The following is an 18,928-nucleotide window of genomic DNA, read 5'->3' on the forward strand; positions in this document are numbered from 1 at the left end:
AGTGGGTTGTGTAAGAAGATAATGGCCGAGCCAAAATCAGCCCACTTCAGTCCATAATGACACATGCTGTGTGTGTGTGTGTCAGTGTGTGTGTGTGTGTGTATGTGTGTGTGTGTCAGGGGTGAGGTGAGCAGAGCCGAGAGTTTCTTATGTAAGGTTGTCGGCTCAAACACGCCGGCAAACACACACACATTATGACTCCTTTATCTCACAGCACAAGTCAACGCTTCAGTCTTTATTTCACGGAGATAAAATCAGAACTGTGTTTGAAAGAGTAAAATAAACGTCGTACATCAACTCTCAGAGGAACATAACATGTTTAGAGATCATTAAAGTGTTTGTAACTGACCACGCCTTCTTCTGCTGTGTTTATTTCTGTAGGCTCTCCTGATCCACCTTCATCGAATCAAACAGATTCAAACGCCCTCTATTCACCGGCTGCTTCATCCCTCCCAAGCCTCCCATTGTTCCCTGTTTGAGGTATCTTTTCTCAAGAATCAAATCAAATGATCACAAATTATTAAAATGATACGTTTATTTATGCAGCACCTTTAAAAACAACATGAACTGAAACCAAAGGAACCCAAGACGTAAGATCATTAAAGCGATAAAGAGAGGAATAATAACTGATTTTCTAGATTCTCAGAGATGCTTCACATGATGTGCAAAACAAATATAGGTGTAGGATATATCAGAGATAGGCATAGACTGACATCACCCATCTGTTTCTGAAGCCCTGTTTTGAAGCCAATCGTCTGCGGCAGCCATATTGGAAATCTTGAACTCAACCTAACTTCTGTCGAGCGAGTGTGAGGTAAAGAGGCGGGCTTTGAGCCTCCTAGCCAACAGCTACAGTGTTCCCACCTGTCAATCAAGTCAGCTGTGACTCTCATAATGGAAGACTAAAATTGCCGTGTTATGAAAAAATTCACCTCCTGTTACAGCGTGTGCCGATCGAGAAATGAGCTATCCAGACTACAATCGTTTCCCTCCCTCAAAGTCGAGGGAGGGACCCAGATCCAGACCCAGACATGTTTTAAAACCAATCAGGGAAGCTAAGCTACTACTCCTGATTTAGGGGAATTCATCATCTTATATTTGGGCCCTGTTTTTCAAAACTTTCTGGCTCTCAAAGATGAATTCTTCACTAAACTTTTCTGCTCTTCATCATTTTGGCGTCCGCAGCGTCCTTCCGATCATTGTCTCTGCAGCCTGTAAGAACACAGATTGTGCCGTCGTCTGCTGCTGCTGCCTCCGTTTGAAAGTTTGTTCTCCTTGCATAAACACAGAGTCAGATCTGAGGCGGAGAATTTGAAGACACAAAGTCACGAACAAACTGAGGAATCTGAGGAAGAGGTAGAGCAGCAACTCCTGTGTGCTGTAAAGTAGTCAGGGGGAGTTTGGTGTATCTTTGCAGGGATGCTTTCAAGCATTAGGAAGTCCAAACCTCTCTCTTCCTTTTTTGTCCTTTCTCCCCCTGAATGTGTAAAATCAGAGCCCGGGTGTAAAAATATCTGCTCCGTCCTCTGAAGGTGTCGTGTTACGTTTCCTTGTAAACAAACCGAAGTTATTTTTACTCCCAGGGTTACTCACCAAAAAGCAGCCTCTGCATGCGCTCTCTACCTTTGAGGTCTCAGAAACATTTACACAATGCAAACCCACACATGAAACCCGCTTCGTAACACTACTACAGATCTCTCTCCACACAGTACTTTACATCACTCTCTGTGTTTACCTGAGCACAGGTAGAGTGCTTTGCCTTTCATATTTAATGCGTCTTCTGTGCGCCGCTGTGAAGCGTCTGACTTTGATAATTGTTGAGTATTTATGATGTGAACTGATGTGAAAGCTCCTCTCGATCGCTCCGCTCTGCTCTGCTCTCCTGCTCTCCCCCCCTTTCCTCTCTAATTGGATTAATTAACACTCAGCTTTGAAGTGACAGGAACAGTACACAAGAGTCTACTTTCTGTATCTGTGGAGAAGGCAGTGTGTCAGCGCGGGGCAGAGAGACGGAGAAAGCGTGAAAATAAATAGGAGCGAGTCAGGAGGAAAGTGAGTCTGTTATGCAGTGACATGCAGAGTGATGCTCTTTTGTGCATCAACATATTTACCTCACATTGAATTAAAGAGTCTGCAGAGACAAAGGTGACAGTGCTGCTGATGTTTACTCAAACTGAGTAATGTGGGAATGCTGCAAAGATGACTTGTGTTTGAGTCAGAGGAGTAGAAGCAGATTCAGCTTTCTAATAGTTTAAACATAAATCCAGTTCTGTATGGAGGACCAAGCAGACCATTAGAGACATTCTCTCTCTCTTTTTGTTTGTATATACATTCAACATTTTTCTTATTACATTTTGCAATGCAATAAGCCTGTATGTACAGTATATTTTGATATTATTTCACACACTAGAGATGAAATGTCATAAAAATGTATCCTTTTTTACTTTTCCTTGTAAAATTCAGACTTAAATTTTTGTAACTTTACAACCTAACTATTGTAATATAAAAACTATAGTCTCATAATATTATAATGACTTCATTTTTGTAATTTAAAAGTTTTATTTTCTCAACAAAACCACCTTTTCTTTTCATTTTATTATGACTTTCTTATTGGGTTTTTTTCCAACTTTATTCTCTTGTGACTTTTTCCTGTTTATGTCTGAAGATGAGATAAGATTAGATAAGATATTACCTTATTGATCCCTGGGGGGAAATTCAATTGTTGCAGCAACCCAGACATTAGTACATGCAAGAATAAGTTTAAATAAATTATTGTATTTGTATACTTTCTTCCAAGTCTGGTTTGAAGTCAGAAGCTCAGGTGAAGCTTTGTTTTGGTAAAACTTAAAAAAATGTATCACCAAAATGTTTTGCTCGTTTGCCTTTCAGGGCTTCCATAGAAGAAAGAACTGAGATCATGATTTAGTACTCAGTGTTATGGTTTCTTGCAAGAGCAGAATAATTAGCATAAAATATTTTACTCTCAAGGAGACAAGACATTAATGGTGATATATCCTCCCTTATGAGCAAATGGATTTATGTTATTTTAATGTACATTTGAATAAATCCTTAAAAGCAAAAAAGATTCAGTTATTAAGGATTGGCTAAGGAGGAAAATGACATCACAAGTCTCTCTCTCTCTCTCTCTCTCTCTCTCTCTCTCTCTCTCTCTCTCTCTCTCTCTCTCTCTCTCCCTGAATGAACGCGCTCCGGAGAAACCACGCGCTGCGCACTGAGCGGATAGATTTGCATTAACGGGAGAATTGATGACTAATTGGGGACTAATCGGTTGTTTGTTCATTTACATGTTTGGTTTCAGATTTCACGTGACAGTCTCGGCTGATTGATGCCACACTGAGAAGGAAAAAACATCCAAAGTGGTTCCAATCAAAGCAGAGAGACAATCCAGAAGAGAAGGAGTAAACTCTGATCCTGTGGCGCACAGCGGAGGATCACAGAGGACAGAGTGAGGAAAGAGAGGGATAAAGAGTTATTGAATAAAGGACGAGAGGAGGGATTTGGGCGCGACAGCTGGAGGGAAACTTGGAGGAGGAAAAAGTGGAGAAAGCAAGGAAATAAAGGAGAGGAGTCCTCCGCCATGCAACATGAGTAACGACAGTAACGGAGCCGGGGGGCTGCAGCCCCTCTGGAACTTCAATGGTGAGTCCAAACATCACATCTCTGTCAACTGGTTCGTGCACAAGTTGATGGTTAAAGAAGCGACGCGTAATTGTTAAATGCGTAAAAACGCGACATATGCGCGTAAAACCTGTCAATTTGGGCTTTTCTTAAATGGGAAAACACCAAAAACGGTCTTGTGAATTTCGTCACATTGTACACTATGATAGATGTGTGTTGGCATTCATTTATAGCTGTAGGATTTATCCTAAAAACGAGGTAAAGTCAATTTTATGACGCCTTTGGTTCATTTTGAGGCACCATGACGCTCCTTGGTAAAGTTAAAGCAATAAAAAGCATCAGAACATGAATAGTTTTTCAAATAAATGTTATAAATGAACAGCATATAGTACAAGATAATCATAAATCAAAGGACAAAACAATTTAAAGCAAAAAAAAAAACACATTATTTTGCTCCATTTGACCAAAATGTAATGACCAATCAGCATTTACAGGTTGAAGAAGTGTGGAGGGGTTGTAGTAATCAGGTTAATATTAAATACAGGCTCCTTTAAGTCCATAAATATTCTTTAATTTGAAGGAAATATGTACCTTCCTAACTATCTGGTTCATAATATGGTCTCACATTAGAAGGTAAGTCCTGTTTCCACATTTCAAAGATCATCAAATTGAAAACATCAGTCAGAATTTTCCTTATTTTTCACATCAGATTCGTACATTCTTCATAAAACCCAAACAATAAGAGCAGCAGCAGCTTTTGGCTCGGGGCAGGGGATGAAAAAAAAAAAGGAGGATGAGGAGAAAGAAAGAGACTCAGGGCGACAGGAGGTGCTGAAGGAGGAGATAACAAAAACAGAGGCAGAAAAGACGAATTAGGGTTTCAGAGATTAAAAAGCCAGAATAAACTCCTCCTCTTCTGCTCCCCCGTCTAAACCTCGCTCTTTTCTTTTCTTTCCTTTCATCCCGTCTTTCCCTCGTCTCAGCTTTTCATGGAGTATAAAAGGGACACGGCTCGGGGAAGAGAAACACGAGAGAGACACGAGTCCAGAGTGTTTAAATTGTCTTGTAGGGACATATGGATTTATGAATAAATGAGGAGTGTGTGAATCTGAAAACAACAAGCAGCGACACGATACGGCACACTTCAGAGTCACCTGCAGTTCAGAGTTTGTCAGAGGTCGTATTGATTGGCTGCTGTATTGATTATGTCACAGTCAGGATCAAACATAGACAGTGGCGAAGAAGAGGATGTGAGTCAATGTGGAGGTGCTTTAAACCGGCTGTTCCTCTAACGACCAGCAGAGGGCAGCTCCAAAATCACTCCGTTTACTTGATTTATTCCCTCAGTGATGACTTTATGGTCTCCATCTCTAGTTTCAAGTCTTCTTTAACACAGCATTTTTAAAATCAAGCTCCCATTTAGAGTCCAGGAAGCAGGGGATAATTTAGGGCGGGTCTACCTGTGATTGATGATCGCTCCGTTATCGTGACTTATAGATCGTAGTCAAGCTGTGTCCCAAATAAAGGCCTGGGTCAACATTGTAGTACCGTCTGTAACCAGTAGGTGGGGCTGGGGCAACTTCAAAAGAAAATGGTGGACTTTGTGTCGAGGTTGGATCGTGAAGATGAGAGACTTTCTTGTAGGTCTTGGCGTGATGCATATGCAGACTGATTTTCATGCGTGTCGGTGAAACCAGCTGCAGGGGCTGATGTTTTTTCATATGCGACATGGAGCCATGAAAGCACTAGCATGCATCATTTTGGGGATTTTTGAAGACTTGTTAATCATCCAACCTCAGCTTCTTAATAAATCCAGTACAGATTGTTCTACAAACCTTCTTCCTCACATCCGTTTGTTGTTCTTCTATGTTTTCAGTTAAACAAAGATCATCCACTCAGAGCGAACGAGAGCATATAAAACCCTGACCCTGCAGGACAGAACGTCTCCAGGCGAGGGCTGTCATTGGCTGATGAATGCTCAAGGGGCGGGGCTTTGCTCCAGGTGCTTCTTGATTGACACTTCCCTTTGCGTTTTTGTAATGAGCGTACAGAAAGTGTAGCGTATGCAGGCTGCAGCTGGTGGTTACTCTGAGTCTGTTGTTCATGAATAGCTGGCCCACATTTGGTGCTCTTACTGACTTAAGTGCCGCCCCGGGCCATGGACTCGCTCTCCTATACACGGACTCACAAAGGTAAAAAAAGAGGCCTGTCTTTTGTCCATGTCTGCAGGTCTGACCTCGACTTTTACAGATTGGATTTACTGTACTGAACTGGATGATTGAGGCAACACTTAGCTGTCAGTAAAGGCAGTTTCCCTTTTCTCCGCCGGAAGGAGAAAGCGCAGCGCTCTGTATGATGCCATGATTGGCAGCTCTACATAAAACATCAGGGGGTTGATGTAACATCCCCCTTCTTCTCCGTTTTCTCTGATTCCTCCCCGTCTCCTCCCCTCCATCAGCGGCTCCTCTTTTCCTCTCCCCCGTCTCCCGTGTATCCTCTCTTCCTCCCGCTCTCTCTCTAATTCTATCCTATTTACATCCTCGCTTCTGCAGAGAGCAGATTCCTGTGGAGGGGAGGCGGGTTTGTTTCTGTGCGCACACTGGAGTGGATAAAGACTTCCAGATATGGGGGGTGTATACATGATGACATGCAAATACTGTAAGAAGGAGAACGTGTGTGTTTTTTTTGCATATCAGGAGGCGACAGTGTGTGTGGAGTGCTTTCTTATGTGCTTACTTTACTAGTTGGCACGTGTCAGAGTGTGTGTGTGCAGATTAAAGAATGTATGTCAGGTCTTTTCTTTCACATCCAAGTTGCAAATACAGCAACTTAGAAAAAGGCCCAGCCCTTGAAAATAAGACGCTCTGGGGACTCACAAGCATCAGTTCTGTTTGGACTCAGTAAGGTTAAGACAGAGATTGCGGTTTGGTTTTATTTCGCTGGTTAAATCACCTCTGTTTGTTACCTTAAAGGGATAGTTGTGCTTAGTTTGTAGTGTGGTTTTATGAGGTACTTGTCAGTAGTAGGTGTATTTATTACCCACAGAGGATCCCGGTCAGCTCAGGTCCTTTGTTCATAAACAGTGCTGAAGCTCAACCTCTGCAGATGCGGTTAGGTAATTTCAAGAAAGTCCAACCACACGAATCTGCTTGATGCTGTGCCACTAAAGACAATCAGCGTTTAGATTTCCTGACTTCCTGGAACGCCAGAGTGAAGCCTCTGTGTGACTTACTGTTTACAGTGAAGCTGAGACTCTGAGGTAGTTTCTTCTGCCTCATCTTCAGGTTTCTTTTCGTAACTGTAGAAACTTCAAGTATAATACTGATGATATTTGGCGCTGGTGGCCTATCGCTCTAAGTGCCCCACATGCAGAAGCTATAGCCTCTTCACAGAGGTCGCCGGTTCAATTCCTGGCAGCGACCGTCTGCTGCATGTCTTCCCTCACTCTCTACTCCCCACATTTCCTTAACAACACTTATTCTTTCCCACTTGAAGCACTGATTTCACCCAGGAAACTATCATCCTATTTTTGTGGATGTACTTTTATGGTCTGACATGTTCCAGGTTTTGATTGGCGAGGCCAATGTCACTCTAGCTTTCTGTTCTCCATCACTTTTAGCCTAAACCCTGTCTCCTGTCTCCATCCCCGCTCTGTGTGTTTGCTCCCCTGACGGTTGTCACAAACCAGAGAAATGAATGCCTCTGTCCCCTGTCCTGTGTTTGCCTCCTCATTACGCAGCGGTGAGAACAGGCCAAAGGCTACCAGGAGTTTGTTTTTCCTTCCTATTCCCAGAGGTTCAGACTCTCTCGGCGGTGTTACAGGGCGGTCAGCAGCAGAGCATCCTCATTGTTCAACACGCAGGCATTAAGGCAGCTGTGACGGAGCTGTGCTGTGATACGGATCACTGTTATCAGTCTGCAGCCGGATGGATGATAATTATAGACAAAGCTTTGATATTTTAAGTGTTTCTTGGCTCCATGCAGACTGGTTTAGACGGGGATGTTTCTCCAGCTCTATGGAAGCTCTTCTAATCTTAATTCAGCGTGTGGAGGGAGGAAGAAATTACACAAATCTAACGTGTTTGCAGCTTCTTGTTTTTCTTTGTTGCAAAAATATCTCTAATATGAAGTAAGAAGCTGACTTAAGACTTAGTGTTTGGTTGATATGGTGCCATTTTGATATCTGCAGACCTTTGAATGATTCAGTTACTCATACATGCACAACACTCCTGAATTTTTTGGGTTTAGATGCATGTGTGAACGCAAATCCGGCCTTTACCCGGATATTTTCCTGCTAGCCTTTTTGTACCCTTCGTGTACTTTCAGGACGTTTTCAGGATCTTTGTCGTATTGAAGTCGTCTATTTGTGCTCTCTAAACAGAGGCAGGGATGTGCAAATTGGAAAAATCAGGACTTCAGAGCTGTAGTCTGCAAAACCTTTTAGTTTTAAGTGTCAAACGCCTAAATTTGAGTTTGACAGATAAACCAAAACATCAAATTTTGTAACCAAGTTCGTTATTTCATTTCAGTGTGCTTCAAACTGCTGCAAAATGAAGTGAAACGGGTGACAAAAATTTCACCTCAGAATCAGTGTTTGTTCTAAAAACATTAGTTATTGTTTCCTTTTGTTCCATTTGGAGCAGAAATAGCAGAACTGTGTTCTAGAGCCACTAGCATCCTCAGCACACTCTGTCTCTTCCTCTCTGTCCCCTCCTGTAATGTCCTACTTTCTGAGGATACCACTGTTCCCATGTTGCATTCACTGTGCCATTCTCTGTGTGTGAGTGTGTGTGTGTGTGTGTGTTGGGCCCAGATGTTGCTGTTGGCGCGTCCCTGCGAGCTGGCATCAGAGTGGGATGTAAAGAGAGAGAGAGAGAGAGAGAGAGAGAGGATTTAGGGGGTTTCAGACGCAGACGAGGGTTTAAGAGGCTGATTGTGCTAACATCAGTAATATTTTATTAAGTCTTTGCACATCATGAATTAAAAAAGACGGTGCGTGTTACGAGATCTAATAAAGGGGTCGTCTTTAAACAGACTGATCTACACCGCGGGAGCCTTTCAGCTTTTATACAGTACAACAAGGTGGACTAACAACAAAACATGCTCCCTATAAAAGAGGCAATCTGTACGTTAAAATCTCGAACATGGACCCGTTTCTCAAAGATTGGTATTTCGTTATAGGCATGCTTTTCTTTCTCCTGCTCCATCTTTAACGTCCTGTTTTGAGACTTTTATCCTCATCCTGCACGACTAAGTTCATGCAGGACTCAAAACTAAACTCAGACATCAATACACAAGACTTTAAAGCGCTTCCATTTGCTTCGCTCACTTTTAAAACATAAATGTAATCTTATGCAGCCGATTTAATCGCTAACCTCAGCCCTGTTTGCATTCGATTCATCTACAGTATACGTCACATCTCTTCTCTCTGGATCTGAACCTCTTTCCTGGCAGGACTTCGTGTGTTGCTAACTCTCTTGCTCTCATTTGTGCAGCTCTTACATCTTCAAGTACGGAAACAAATGCATCAACAAAGCTGTTAAACTTTGATCTTTCTGCTCACTATAATCAGTTTACTCCAGATTAAACTTCAACGATCTGTCCTGGTTGTTTGAGGCGTTCAATTTGCAGATTTGCAGGAAAAGGAAGAGTTTAAACTCAGCCTCCATTCCATCCCTCGACCGCCAGCCTCACCGGAGAGCCCTGAGACCTGAGAGAACCTCGTACTGGAAGTGATGAGGGACAAACAAGCTGCTTCAGACAAGCCGGCTGCAGCCCAAACCCCGCTAAAGGTCATCAGACACAGGCAGGCAGGTTGAGCAGGAACAAAGGCTGTGATATAAAAACCTGGCAGCAGAAGAACTGTGTCTCTCTGGCTCACACACACACACAGTCTCAGAGATCCAGCATCCTCGCGTGTATGCGTGTGTGTGTGTGTGTGTGTGTGTGGTTTCCCGCTTGTGATCTGCTCAGCGTGTGTGTGCGTGCTCTGTCAGCACCAATTTGTGAGTACACGATCGTGCAAGCCAAGTTTCCCATGCAGGAGCTGTCACTGATCTGAGACGTCTGCAGGAAGCATGAGGAGGATTCTTCAGGGTGGTTTTAGAACGGTTGTTTTGTTCCTTTGGTCTTTATGAAGTCCTCGTTATTGAAGTGTTTGTAAGTCGGTGATAAATGTGTCCTCCATAGATTAATCTCCATGCAGCTGCAGATACTGATCCGTGTTGATCGTTGCTGCTCGTAAACAAGAGCTGGTTTAGCAGGAAACTGAGATGCGTTCAGGTGTGAAGGAATGTGAAGACATCCAGGTGAGCGACATGAAGAATGGCGCTCATATTTGATGTTCCAGACCTGATTGTTCGATTGTTAACGGCGCCGTCCTTCAGAGATTAGAATGCGGTTTGAGAGTCAGATGACGGCGCTCTGCTTTGACGTGAGGGCTGATAAACACACGCTGACTCTTCTAGTATGTGGCTGATGTTTTTGAAGTCGCTAATGTAAAGTGCAATAAGTGGAAAGCAGAGTTTAAGGTTGGGATGGTGCACGTGAGGAACAAGATGTGGATTTCAAACCACAATGGAGCAATTCCAGCAGAAGGCAGACCTCGTTTGGGCTGCAGGACTCTCATCAGTGAGGGTAAAGAGATGATTGTGCATGCTTTGCCTCATCTCACGTTGGTAGATATCACCTGATGAGCCTCTACAAGTGGATCCTTCCCTGTGACGTCAGAGTTCAAGTAGAGATATCTCGATCGAACCAAGACAGAAACACAGAGGTTTGAGAGGACAAATAAAAAATCTAAAGGATGAAAACACAAAATGTAGACTTTTAATGATCCATCTGTTATTTATGTTGCTGATCCTGCCCAGGGTTGCAGAGACCTACTTTCGGAGCCAGCCTCAAGTGGACCCATTGAAACTGCAGTTTTTAACACTTCAGCTTCAATTCTCACGCCCTAGGGTTGCCGCTTGGTTCAAACTATGAGCCTTCTTGCTGTCGTAAGAACCAGAGGAGGGTAAACTTCATCTCGGTCCCCGTTTGCACGCCGTTATTTTTGAATCTGTCATCTTAAGAAGTTGTTATTTTCCCGTCAACTTCTTACTTTTTTAATCCTTTGTCATCAGTGTTTGTTTTGCATTTTTGATTCACGTTTTTCTTTGTTTTTGAGCCTCGTGTTCTCTCCGGTTCTCACATGTCCATGTCCGTCTGAGTCAGAGCAGGTGGCTCCTGTTGTGTCCTGAAATCATCACTCGTCTGCGGTGATGTTTTTGTTGTTGTTGCACCTGTTCATGACTGATTTTATTCTTTCATTTGTTTCCAGTTCTGATTAAAGTTTCACTTCATCTCTGTTTGCTGCAAGCTGAGTTGCATGTAAACAAATGTTTGTCACGTTTGGTTTGTTGGTCTGGATGAAGGATCTGTTGGAGGCTGGAGCGGGAGTCAAAGAGAGGCTGCAGACCCTTTGTTTGGTCTTCCAGCAGACCCTGAAGGGACGCCTGTGATATACTGTATTCAAAACCGAGAGGCTGCTTTGGAGACAAACCATCGCTCGGAGGGCTTTTGTTTCTATTTGTGTGTGTGTGTGTGCATCTGCTTTAAAGTGAGGGCGCTAAATATTTCTTGTGATGCTTTCTAATGGATCGGGACCCGGAGAGGAGAGAGAGCAGACATTAGGACGGATGTGTGAAGCTGCAGAGACAGAGCGATGCTAGAAAGGCAGAGCGGCTCCATTACAGTGAAAGTGTCAAATAGAATAACTAATGCTGCTGCAAACACACACACACACACACACACACACACACACACACACACACACACACACACACACACATACTCACACACACAGAGTAGAGAGTGCTGCTGGCTCTGCACTGTGAAGTATGGATTTGTAACGCTGTGATGTGCTCTCTCCTATCTGTCTCACTCTCTTTAACACACACACACACACACACACACACACACACACACACACACACACACACACATACACAAACACACACACAAACTGTTTGAAATTTCAAAAACAAGAACAAACCAGCGATTCGACCGGAGGAGAAAAGGGCAAACCGAGAGGCAGAGACGCCATCTTCTGACCTCCCTCTACTTCATAAAACTGATCTTTGCGTTTTATTTGGACACCTGCTCATAATTCTTCTTAAAATAATCATTAAAGAGACTTCAAAGGATGTTAAGTACTTTTAAAATGTCCATCTTCCACACTTGACCCGTCCTGACTCTTTGGAAGCAGTGGGCGTCCGCGAGGCAGCGGCTGCAGACCAGCAGCAGGTCCGAGGTCAGAGCTTTTATGAAAGGTGACGGCAGAAGTGTTCTTAACGTTTTATATCTCTCTTTGAGAGGGAGGAAATCTGAAAACATGTATATAAGTATTCACAAAGGCCAAACACAAAGGGCTCAGTCGGTCCAAGTGGATGAAAGACATCTGAAGCAGGAGCAGTTGAGCGTTATTCTAGAGATAATGTTGGTTATTGTAAGAAGGAGTGGAGCCAGAGTCCTCCTTGTTCTTTGGTTTAGTCTAAATTGACTCCTGTGGGGATAAAGTGACCAGAAATTACTGGACTTAAACCCTCAAACCTCGGTGTGACACCGCTCCAGCTCCCCAGAGATTCCCCGTCTTGCAGTGGATGCAGTAGCACTTTTAGGGATTACGGGTGTCAGAACAGTCAAGGACTTCCTTAGAAGCAGAGAAAGAGTCCAACACTGCGAGTAGAAGTATAAACATAAAAAAAGGAGGAGTGTGATGTCAAAGACAACAATGCAGTTAAACACAAAAGTGGCTCCTGTGCAGGATGGAGAGGAAATAAAGGATGCATAGGCTGAATCTTTGGCAGGGAGTGACACACAGGAGGTTTCAGAGTCTGATTATTCTTCTACATTTTGTCCTGTCAGCTGCAATGAAAACAAAATGCAGCCAAGTTCATCCAAGTGTCCTTATAAGGCTGCTGCAGAGTTTAGTTTGTTTCATGAGTAGTTGAAGATGGACACACACGGAATCAACGTAGCCGCAAGAAAGTCTCACTTCTGTTTCAGAAAATCTGCTTTAGGAGCGTCAGTTTGACATTTTTGTCGTCCTTTCCTTGTCTCTTGAGGTAGCAGATAACAAATGTATGTTTTTAATCCATGTTACTTGTCAGAATTCATCGTTCTATAAGAGTGAAATCATTGGGAAATCTTTGAATCACACTTGGTTAATCTGTAAGTAAATGTCAATATTTCTTATGCAGACGATACTCTTGTATTTTCGTCAAATATGTTTAAATCCCTCACTTCTCTTTCTCTTTTTTAACACCTGTTTCATCCTCACTCTTAATGCAAGCCTCTGTTACAAACCAGCAGAGGTCAATCAGCTAAAATAACTCACTTTCATGCATTTTTATTGTTTTACTCTCCCTCACAGAACCTCCCAAAACACACAGTCACACTTTTTTTTTGCCCCTGACAATTGTCTGCAAGTCTCAAATCAACCCCTCGCTGTGCAAACTAATTTAAACCTCCACTTGGAATAATGTTCTGACAGGCTTGTTTTTCTAGAGCAAGTGTTTGCTGTGCACTGAGGTTTTGTTCTCTGCTACCTGCCCTCTTTTTAATTGTGTTCCTCGTGCATGTGGCTTTTTCTTGCAGCCTTGAATAATCCTGGTGTTTGCTTGTTGTCGTGTGAAGGTCAGATACTCGTGTGTGTGTCGTCGGACTTTGGTGCAACATTTCCAGATATCTTGTATTCGTAACGAAACCAAAAGGAGACAGTAGCTTGCTTTACACGGTGCTTTAGATGTTGTTGCTCTAGCTGAGTAATAATTTGTCTATGATCTTAAACACAGCACCTTTAAGGTTTTCTCTACTTTCCTAAAACCTGAACACACCACAACAGGCCGATCATTAGGATGCTGCTGCAGGCAAGAAGACCTGTGGGTTTAATGCTTGTTCGCCCGAGTCTTTACTTCTAACAGCGGCCCCACTGGGGCTTGTTTGCTGGAAAACTGCAAGACCTGCTTCCTCCCCCTGAGGATCATTCTGGATTCTGCCTTTTTAAGACGTTTTTAAAAAATGCATCATGGATATTTTAGCTGTAATCATGGAGGTAAAAGAGAGAGGTCACCAAAATGTTCACCTGCTCTTCTCTGGGGAGGAAGTACAACTCTAAATATTTTATAACAGGTGTTAAAACCAGGAAAAAGGAAGAATAGGCATTATGTAAGAAAGTGAAATTGTGGTAACGAGGATGCTCAGTATGGATTTTTTGAGCTGATACTGATAACTGATTAAAAACCTGCTCCTTGTGGACGATACGATGAGATAACTGTTTGAGATTTAGAAAGCAAAGATGCATATATTAGCTTTAAATGAAGTCACTATACAAAAACAAAGATCTGACTATATGCCATTACTCAATCTGCAAAATATAAATAGCAATAAATACAATAATAATAGTTAAAGTTAAAGTTACAAAGTGCTTCACATGGACAGCAAAATAGAACAGGCAGTTCATAAAAACACACAATTCAAGATAAAGAAATAAAACATATTTTAAAAGACAAAAATCCCTTAAAATAACTCTAAAGGAATACAATGATTTTAAAATATATTTCTTAAGATGGTGAAAATACATTAAAATAAAATAAAATTCAAATAAAATGAGGAAAAGCTCTACGATAAAAGTATGTTTTCAATAAATAGATGAAATAAAATAATTAACACTCATATATAAGACACATAAACATGAATAACTCCCATCAAATTCTTCGTACTGGACCCAAAAATACAGTTTCTTTGCAGGATGTGAAAGAATCAGCACTTAAATAGTGTTTTTTACAGGGTTCCTTGAATGCACCACATTGTGCTTAAATCTCCGTTTTTTAACAGTCACTGTGAGAGCATGTCACGCTGTATTATTCAGAGCTAACTCAGGTTTTTCCACTGATTCTATGTAAATTAGGACAGAAACATGTGAATGAGTGTGGCTGTGTAATTAAATCTAAAGTCTGTGTGGGATGAATATTTCAGCAGGGTGTGTGTTCATTGTGAGAGTGTATGTGCAGCCTTGTTAGAGGCGTATAAATGTTGCAGCAGTGTGCATCTCCGTCTTGTTTTTCGGTGTGTATCAGAGCTGATGGTGATGAAACCAGCCGTAATGTGCGTCTCATCTGCCTCTGTTGTATATTTCATAGAAAGATCAAAGCGGATCCTCTCTGTGTTTGGCGGGGTGTGTCCTCCAGAAAGAGGCTTTTTTTATCCGTTGTATTTTTGGAAAGACCCAGAAGAATCGTAGAGAATGAACGACATGACATGGATATTAAGACATTTTTATATCACGATAAAACTTAGCTGAAATCAATAATTCAACTTTTTACTTTCATAACTTTGAAAAGAAATGTCTCTCCAGTGCATTCATTGGTTTGTCAGTAAGCTCAGAGTTTCATATCGAATCAAAGAAATCTTGTTGTGTACGCATGGAGAGCAAAAGCAGGAGGAACACAATCCATCTATTTTTAGATCGGTCTATCCTTTAGCTGCCGATTAAACATTTAAACGGCGCTTCAGTTTTCTGTGTATATCACTGCCAACGAGCAGAAGCAGGATCCACATATATGATTCAGACGCTGCAGATACATTACATACATGTTTAAACACTGAATCCCTCCACTCAGCCTCCCTATACATACGACTGAGTGAACATCAGGGGAGCTGTGTGTGTGAGAATCATGTTTATGACCATATGCTGGTCTGCTACTTCACTGTACATATAATAAAATGTGTATGTTATCCCGTATGTACGTCTCTAATGTAGCAGTATATGTTTGTGTTCGTTGGAGCATGTGAGCATACATTAAAGATAGCAGGTCAGGAGGAACAGAGGAGCGTCTGATGTGGACATTTCTCTGTGTTTGATTGTGTTGCAAGGTGTAGTGAATGAGAAGGAAGTATGAGGATGTTACGAGACCACAAAAGCTGTTAGGGAGGAAGTTAGTGTAGATTTTGGGGCGGAGAAATGAACGCACCTCAGACATCCTGTCTCCTACTGACATTTAAAGTCGGTTCATTCGGCTTTTTCGTTATTGAAATCCCAACCAGCAGGGGGAGCTCCAGATGTCTTGGCTCCACTTTCAAAGAGCTGTTGCATCATCCATCTTCTCAGCCCTTCCAGTCCTCTTTATCCGTGTGTTGTTTTTACTTTAAGAGATCTCAGATACAGGTGTTTGTGTTCGAGGGAGCCGTTTGAGTTTAAAGTGCTCTCTAGTGTCAGATGTGAATGCCCCCCCTCGGTCTCCCATCTGTCTCCCTTTCGACTCCTTGTCCGTGACCTTTGACCTCTCTCTGGTGAGTGGTTTGAGTCTGGTGTTTGCAGACGGGTGATGTTTTCTGTTCTCTGACCTCTTGTCCAGTCTTAACTGAATCGATTCAAGCATTAAGAACAGCTTGAACTTAAACAACAACCTTATGTCGATGTTATATATTCTAGTGATGCATCAACTTTTATTTCTAATACTGGATTCATTTGGACACAGTTGCACAAACAAGAATCAGACAGTATTTTTTAGTTATTAGATTGTTCTTTTATTTAAACAGGATAACTCTCATCTTCCTCCCTCGTCATCCAGCTTCACAGCGGCTCAAATGGCGTTATCGAGCTGAGAGACCGAAGTCTCTGCTTTCTGTTGCAAAAAGAACGATTGCTCTGCTTGTAATAGTTTTTATTTTATATACAATTAAATTATGCAACAATCTCCTGCAGCTTCGAGCAGGAGGTTGGCTTCTGCAGAATAAAAGCCATAAAATCAGAAATTCAGTTATTGGTGTTTTTGGAAAATACCACGAGGGAAAGCCTGCTTCCTGTAATTCTGTTTCACTTATCATGAGAGAGGCACAAAGTAGCACCGCTCTTTGAGAACAGTTGGTCTTCCCTTCAATCATTGCTCCAAACTTAATTTCAGAGGAAATGTCAGCCTAAGCTTCGATCAGGTGAACCTGTAACAGGCCAGATATGAAAATCCGCTGCACAAAGCTGGAACAGTTTCATAGATTTCCAATCAGTGCATCAGGAAAGACGTGTAAACATACTCCTCAAAGGTTAGAAATTAGAGTTCTGCTGTAATGATTAAGAAATGAACCTCCCCTCGCTCTCCTTCCTGTTTCTTCCTTTCCCGGTTCTTCTGCCACGTTTGTTTCTTCCTGTTTTTCAGCGTGTTATCAGAGCCGGCCAGCGTCTCCTGCTAAATGAGTCTGAGTATCAGCCGAGTAATTGTGTTGACTCAGCACGTTGTAGAAAACACAATAAGCTGTATATTTAAACCGTGGCCTGAATGAGACTCGCAGCACAGATTGGTTGGAGGGGATGCATTAATTTTAGAATATGCATGAAGCTTTGAAGTGGAGCCAGAAATAAACGCACACCAATATGTTTGATTAACACTCTGTGTGAGGAAGGTTTGAGGATTCAATTCCAGCCAAAGATGGTTTATTACATGAGTGGAACATCAATCCTCTTTAAATAGATAAAGAACATAACTTCAAATCTTACATAACCCGTAGACGGCACACAGATATCAGGGAGGAGACGTTTGAAGATCCTCAAAGAAATCATATCAAAGTAAGCAAAAATAACAATGTATACTGAGTATCTCTGTTAAAGATGAAGCTTTCAGACAACTTTACATCATGCCAATAAAAGAAGAATATCTCAGAGATGTGCAGACTTCTTCTTCTGGAGAGTTTGCTCTTTCTACCTTAAGAGCTGTGTTTACTTTGCAAATTCGGATACAAATAACGTCAAATTTCTCTTGATCTGTCCTTGCTTTGATTGCTTTGAACGCCCGTTATGATTTATGGATTGTACAATATTTAAGCCTAGTCGTGCAGATTTTGAGGGACAGTTTTCAGGAGCTCCGCCTCTGACATTTTCTGAAGTTGACAGTTTTTACATTCATCCTACAAACGTGCTGCTCCTCTCGAGCTATAAACACCACCCACTCATATTTTCCTGAATATCTCTTGCAGCTCTTCCTAACTTCACTCAGGAATTGTACTGGAGCGCTGGAAGGAAAAAGTCCAGAGAAAGAGACGCTCAAAATGTTGGCTGTTTATGTTCACACATGCAGCTCCACGTTAAAATGTTGTGATGTTTTTACAGCTCATGTCACTGCTTACATTTTTATTCTTTTGGCTTTTATTGGACAGGAAAGGTTTAAGAGAGAGAAAGGAAATGTGGAAGAGAGAGAGAGAGAGGAGGAATAACATGCACAGAATCATACACAGACCTGACGAAGCTTGACTTGATTTATCTGCATCATGATGTTGTCATTTCAGCAGACTTAAGACCCGTTAATCACAAGAACATCACAAGAACATCAGTTTCTGTTTCAGGTTCATACAGCTGAAGGAAGCCAGAGTGAAGCCTCTTTAGAACTTACTGTTTACAGTGAAGCTGAGACTCACCACAGACAGATGAGAAGTTGCTCCTTTTGGGGATTAAATAAACCAAGAACAACTTTTTGAATCTTCTTTCTTAAAATTGTTACTTGGACTGTAAACTGTACCCGTCAAGCCTGTTTGTCAGATAAGATCTGCAGAGTGTGCTGATGTACACAGGAAGAAGAGGTGTTCCTTAATGATCCCTTGACTTAGCCTCAAAACCATTTTCACCCTGAAAAAGTCGACAGCTGGGTCAGTCCACAGCCTCTGCTGGCTATTATCTGCACAGTAAACCTGGACACAAACGTACCCCGCTTTGGTCCTTTAAACAGCAGCTGTGGTCCGAACCCTTCAACGCCGCCGCCGCTAACAAGCTGCTGTCTGCACTCAGCTCTGTAACTACACCTCCGGCTTGTTTGCTTTGTCTCCGGTTCCCTCGGTCTGCCAGCTGCTGTCAATCAAACACACACACCGACACGCCGGCTCCTCATGGGGAACACACATTGTGGACTCAGATCCTACAGGTGGATGCAGGAGGGAGACAGGGCTTTTTTTAATGCTATGTGAACATCAGGAGCAGAGCTTTCAAGTGGACAAAGCAGGATAAATTCACAAGTTATTATACAACTTAGATTTTTATGAGCTAGGACCAAAAAGAGAGCATAAAAAAATACAGAAATACGATCTTTAAATGTACAGACCCTGTCGAAATGGATGAATGTATTTAAAAAGGAGAGAAACGTGTCGTCAGCATAGAGCAATCTTGACCTTTACCTGGAGTCCGAAACATGGACATCTAAGAGACCTTTTGAGACAGTTTAGAGGTAAAGTTCACTGATACATTCTGGCCCCTGGTTATATAAAG

At 42.1% G+C, this 18,928-nt stretch overlaps 1 protein-coding gene across 10 annotated transcripts in view; it reads left to right on the forward strand.

Annotated features, from left to right (window-relative positions):
- chrm4a (cholinergic receptor, muscarinic 4a) overlaps window positions 1–18,928 on the forward strand; it is a 63,006-nt gene that overhangs the window by 946 nt on the left and 43,132 nt on the right. For all 10 annotated transcript variants that reach the window (XM_034677457.1, XM_034677456.1, XM_034677458.1 and 7 more), the window contains exons 2-3: window positions 382–480; window positions 3,320–3,660. In XM_034677457.1, coding sequence (XP_034533348.1) covers window positions 3,606–3,660 — 55 coding nt within the window. In that variant the 5' untranslated portion in view covers window positions 382–480; window positions 3,320–3,605. The remainder of the gene's footprint in view (window positions 1–381; window positions 481–3,319; window positions 3,661–18,928) is intronic.

Source organism: Notolabrus celidotus, chromosome 24 (genome assembly GCF_009762535.1).
Source record: "Notolabrus celidotus isolate fNotCel1 chromosome 24, fNotCel1.pri, whole genome shotgun sequence".
Lineage (NCBI taxonomy): Eukaryota > Metazoa > Chordata > Actinopteri > Labriformes > Labridae > Notolabrus > Notolabrus celidotus.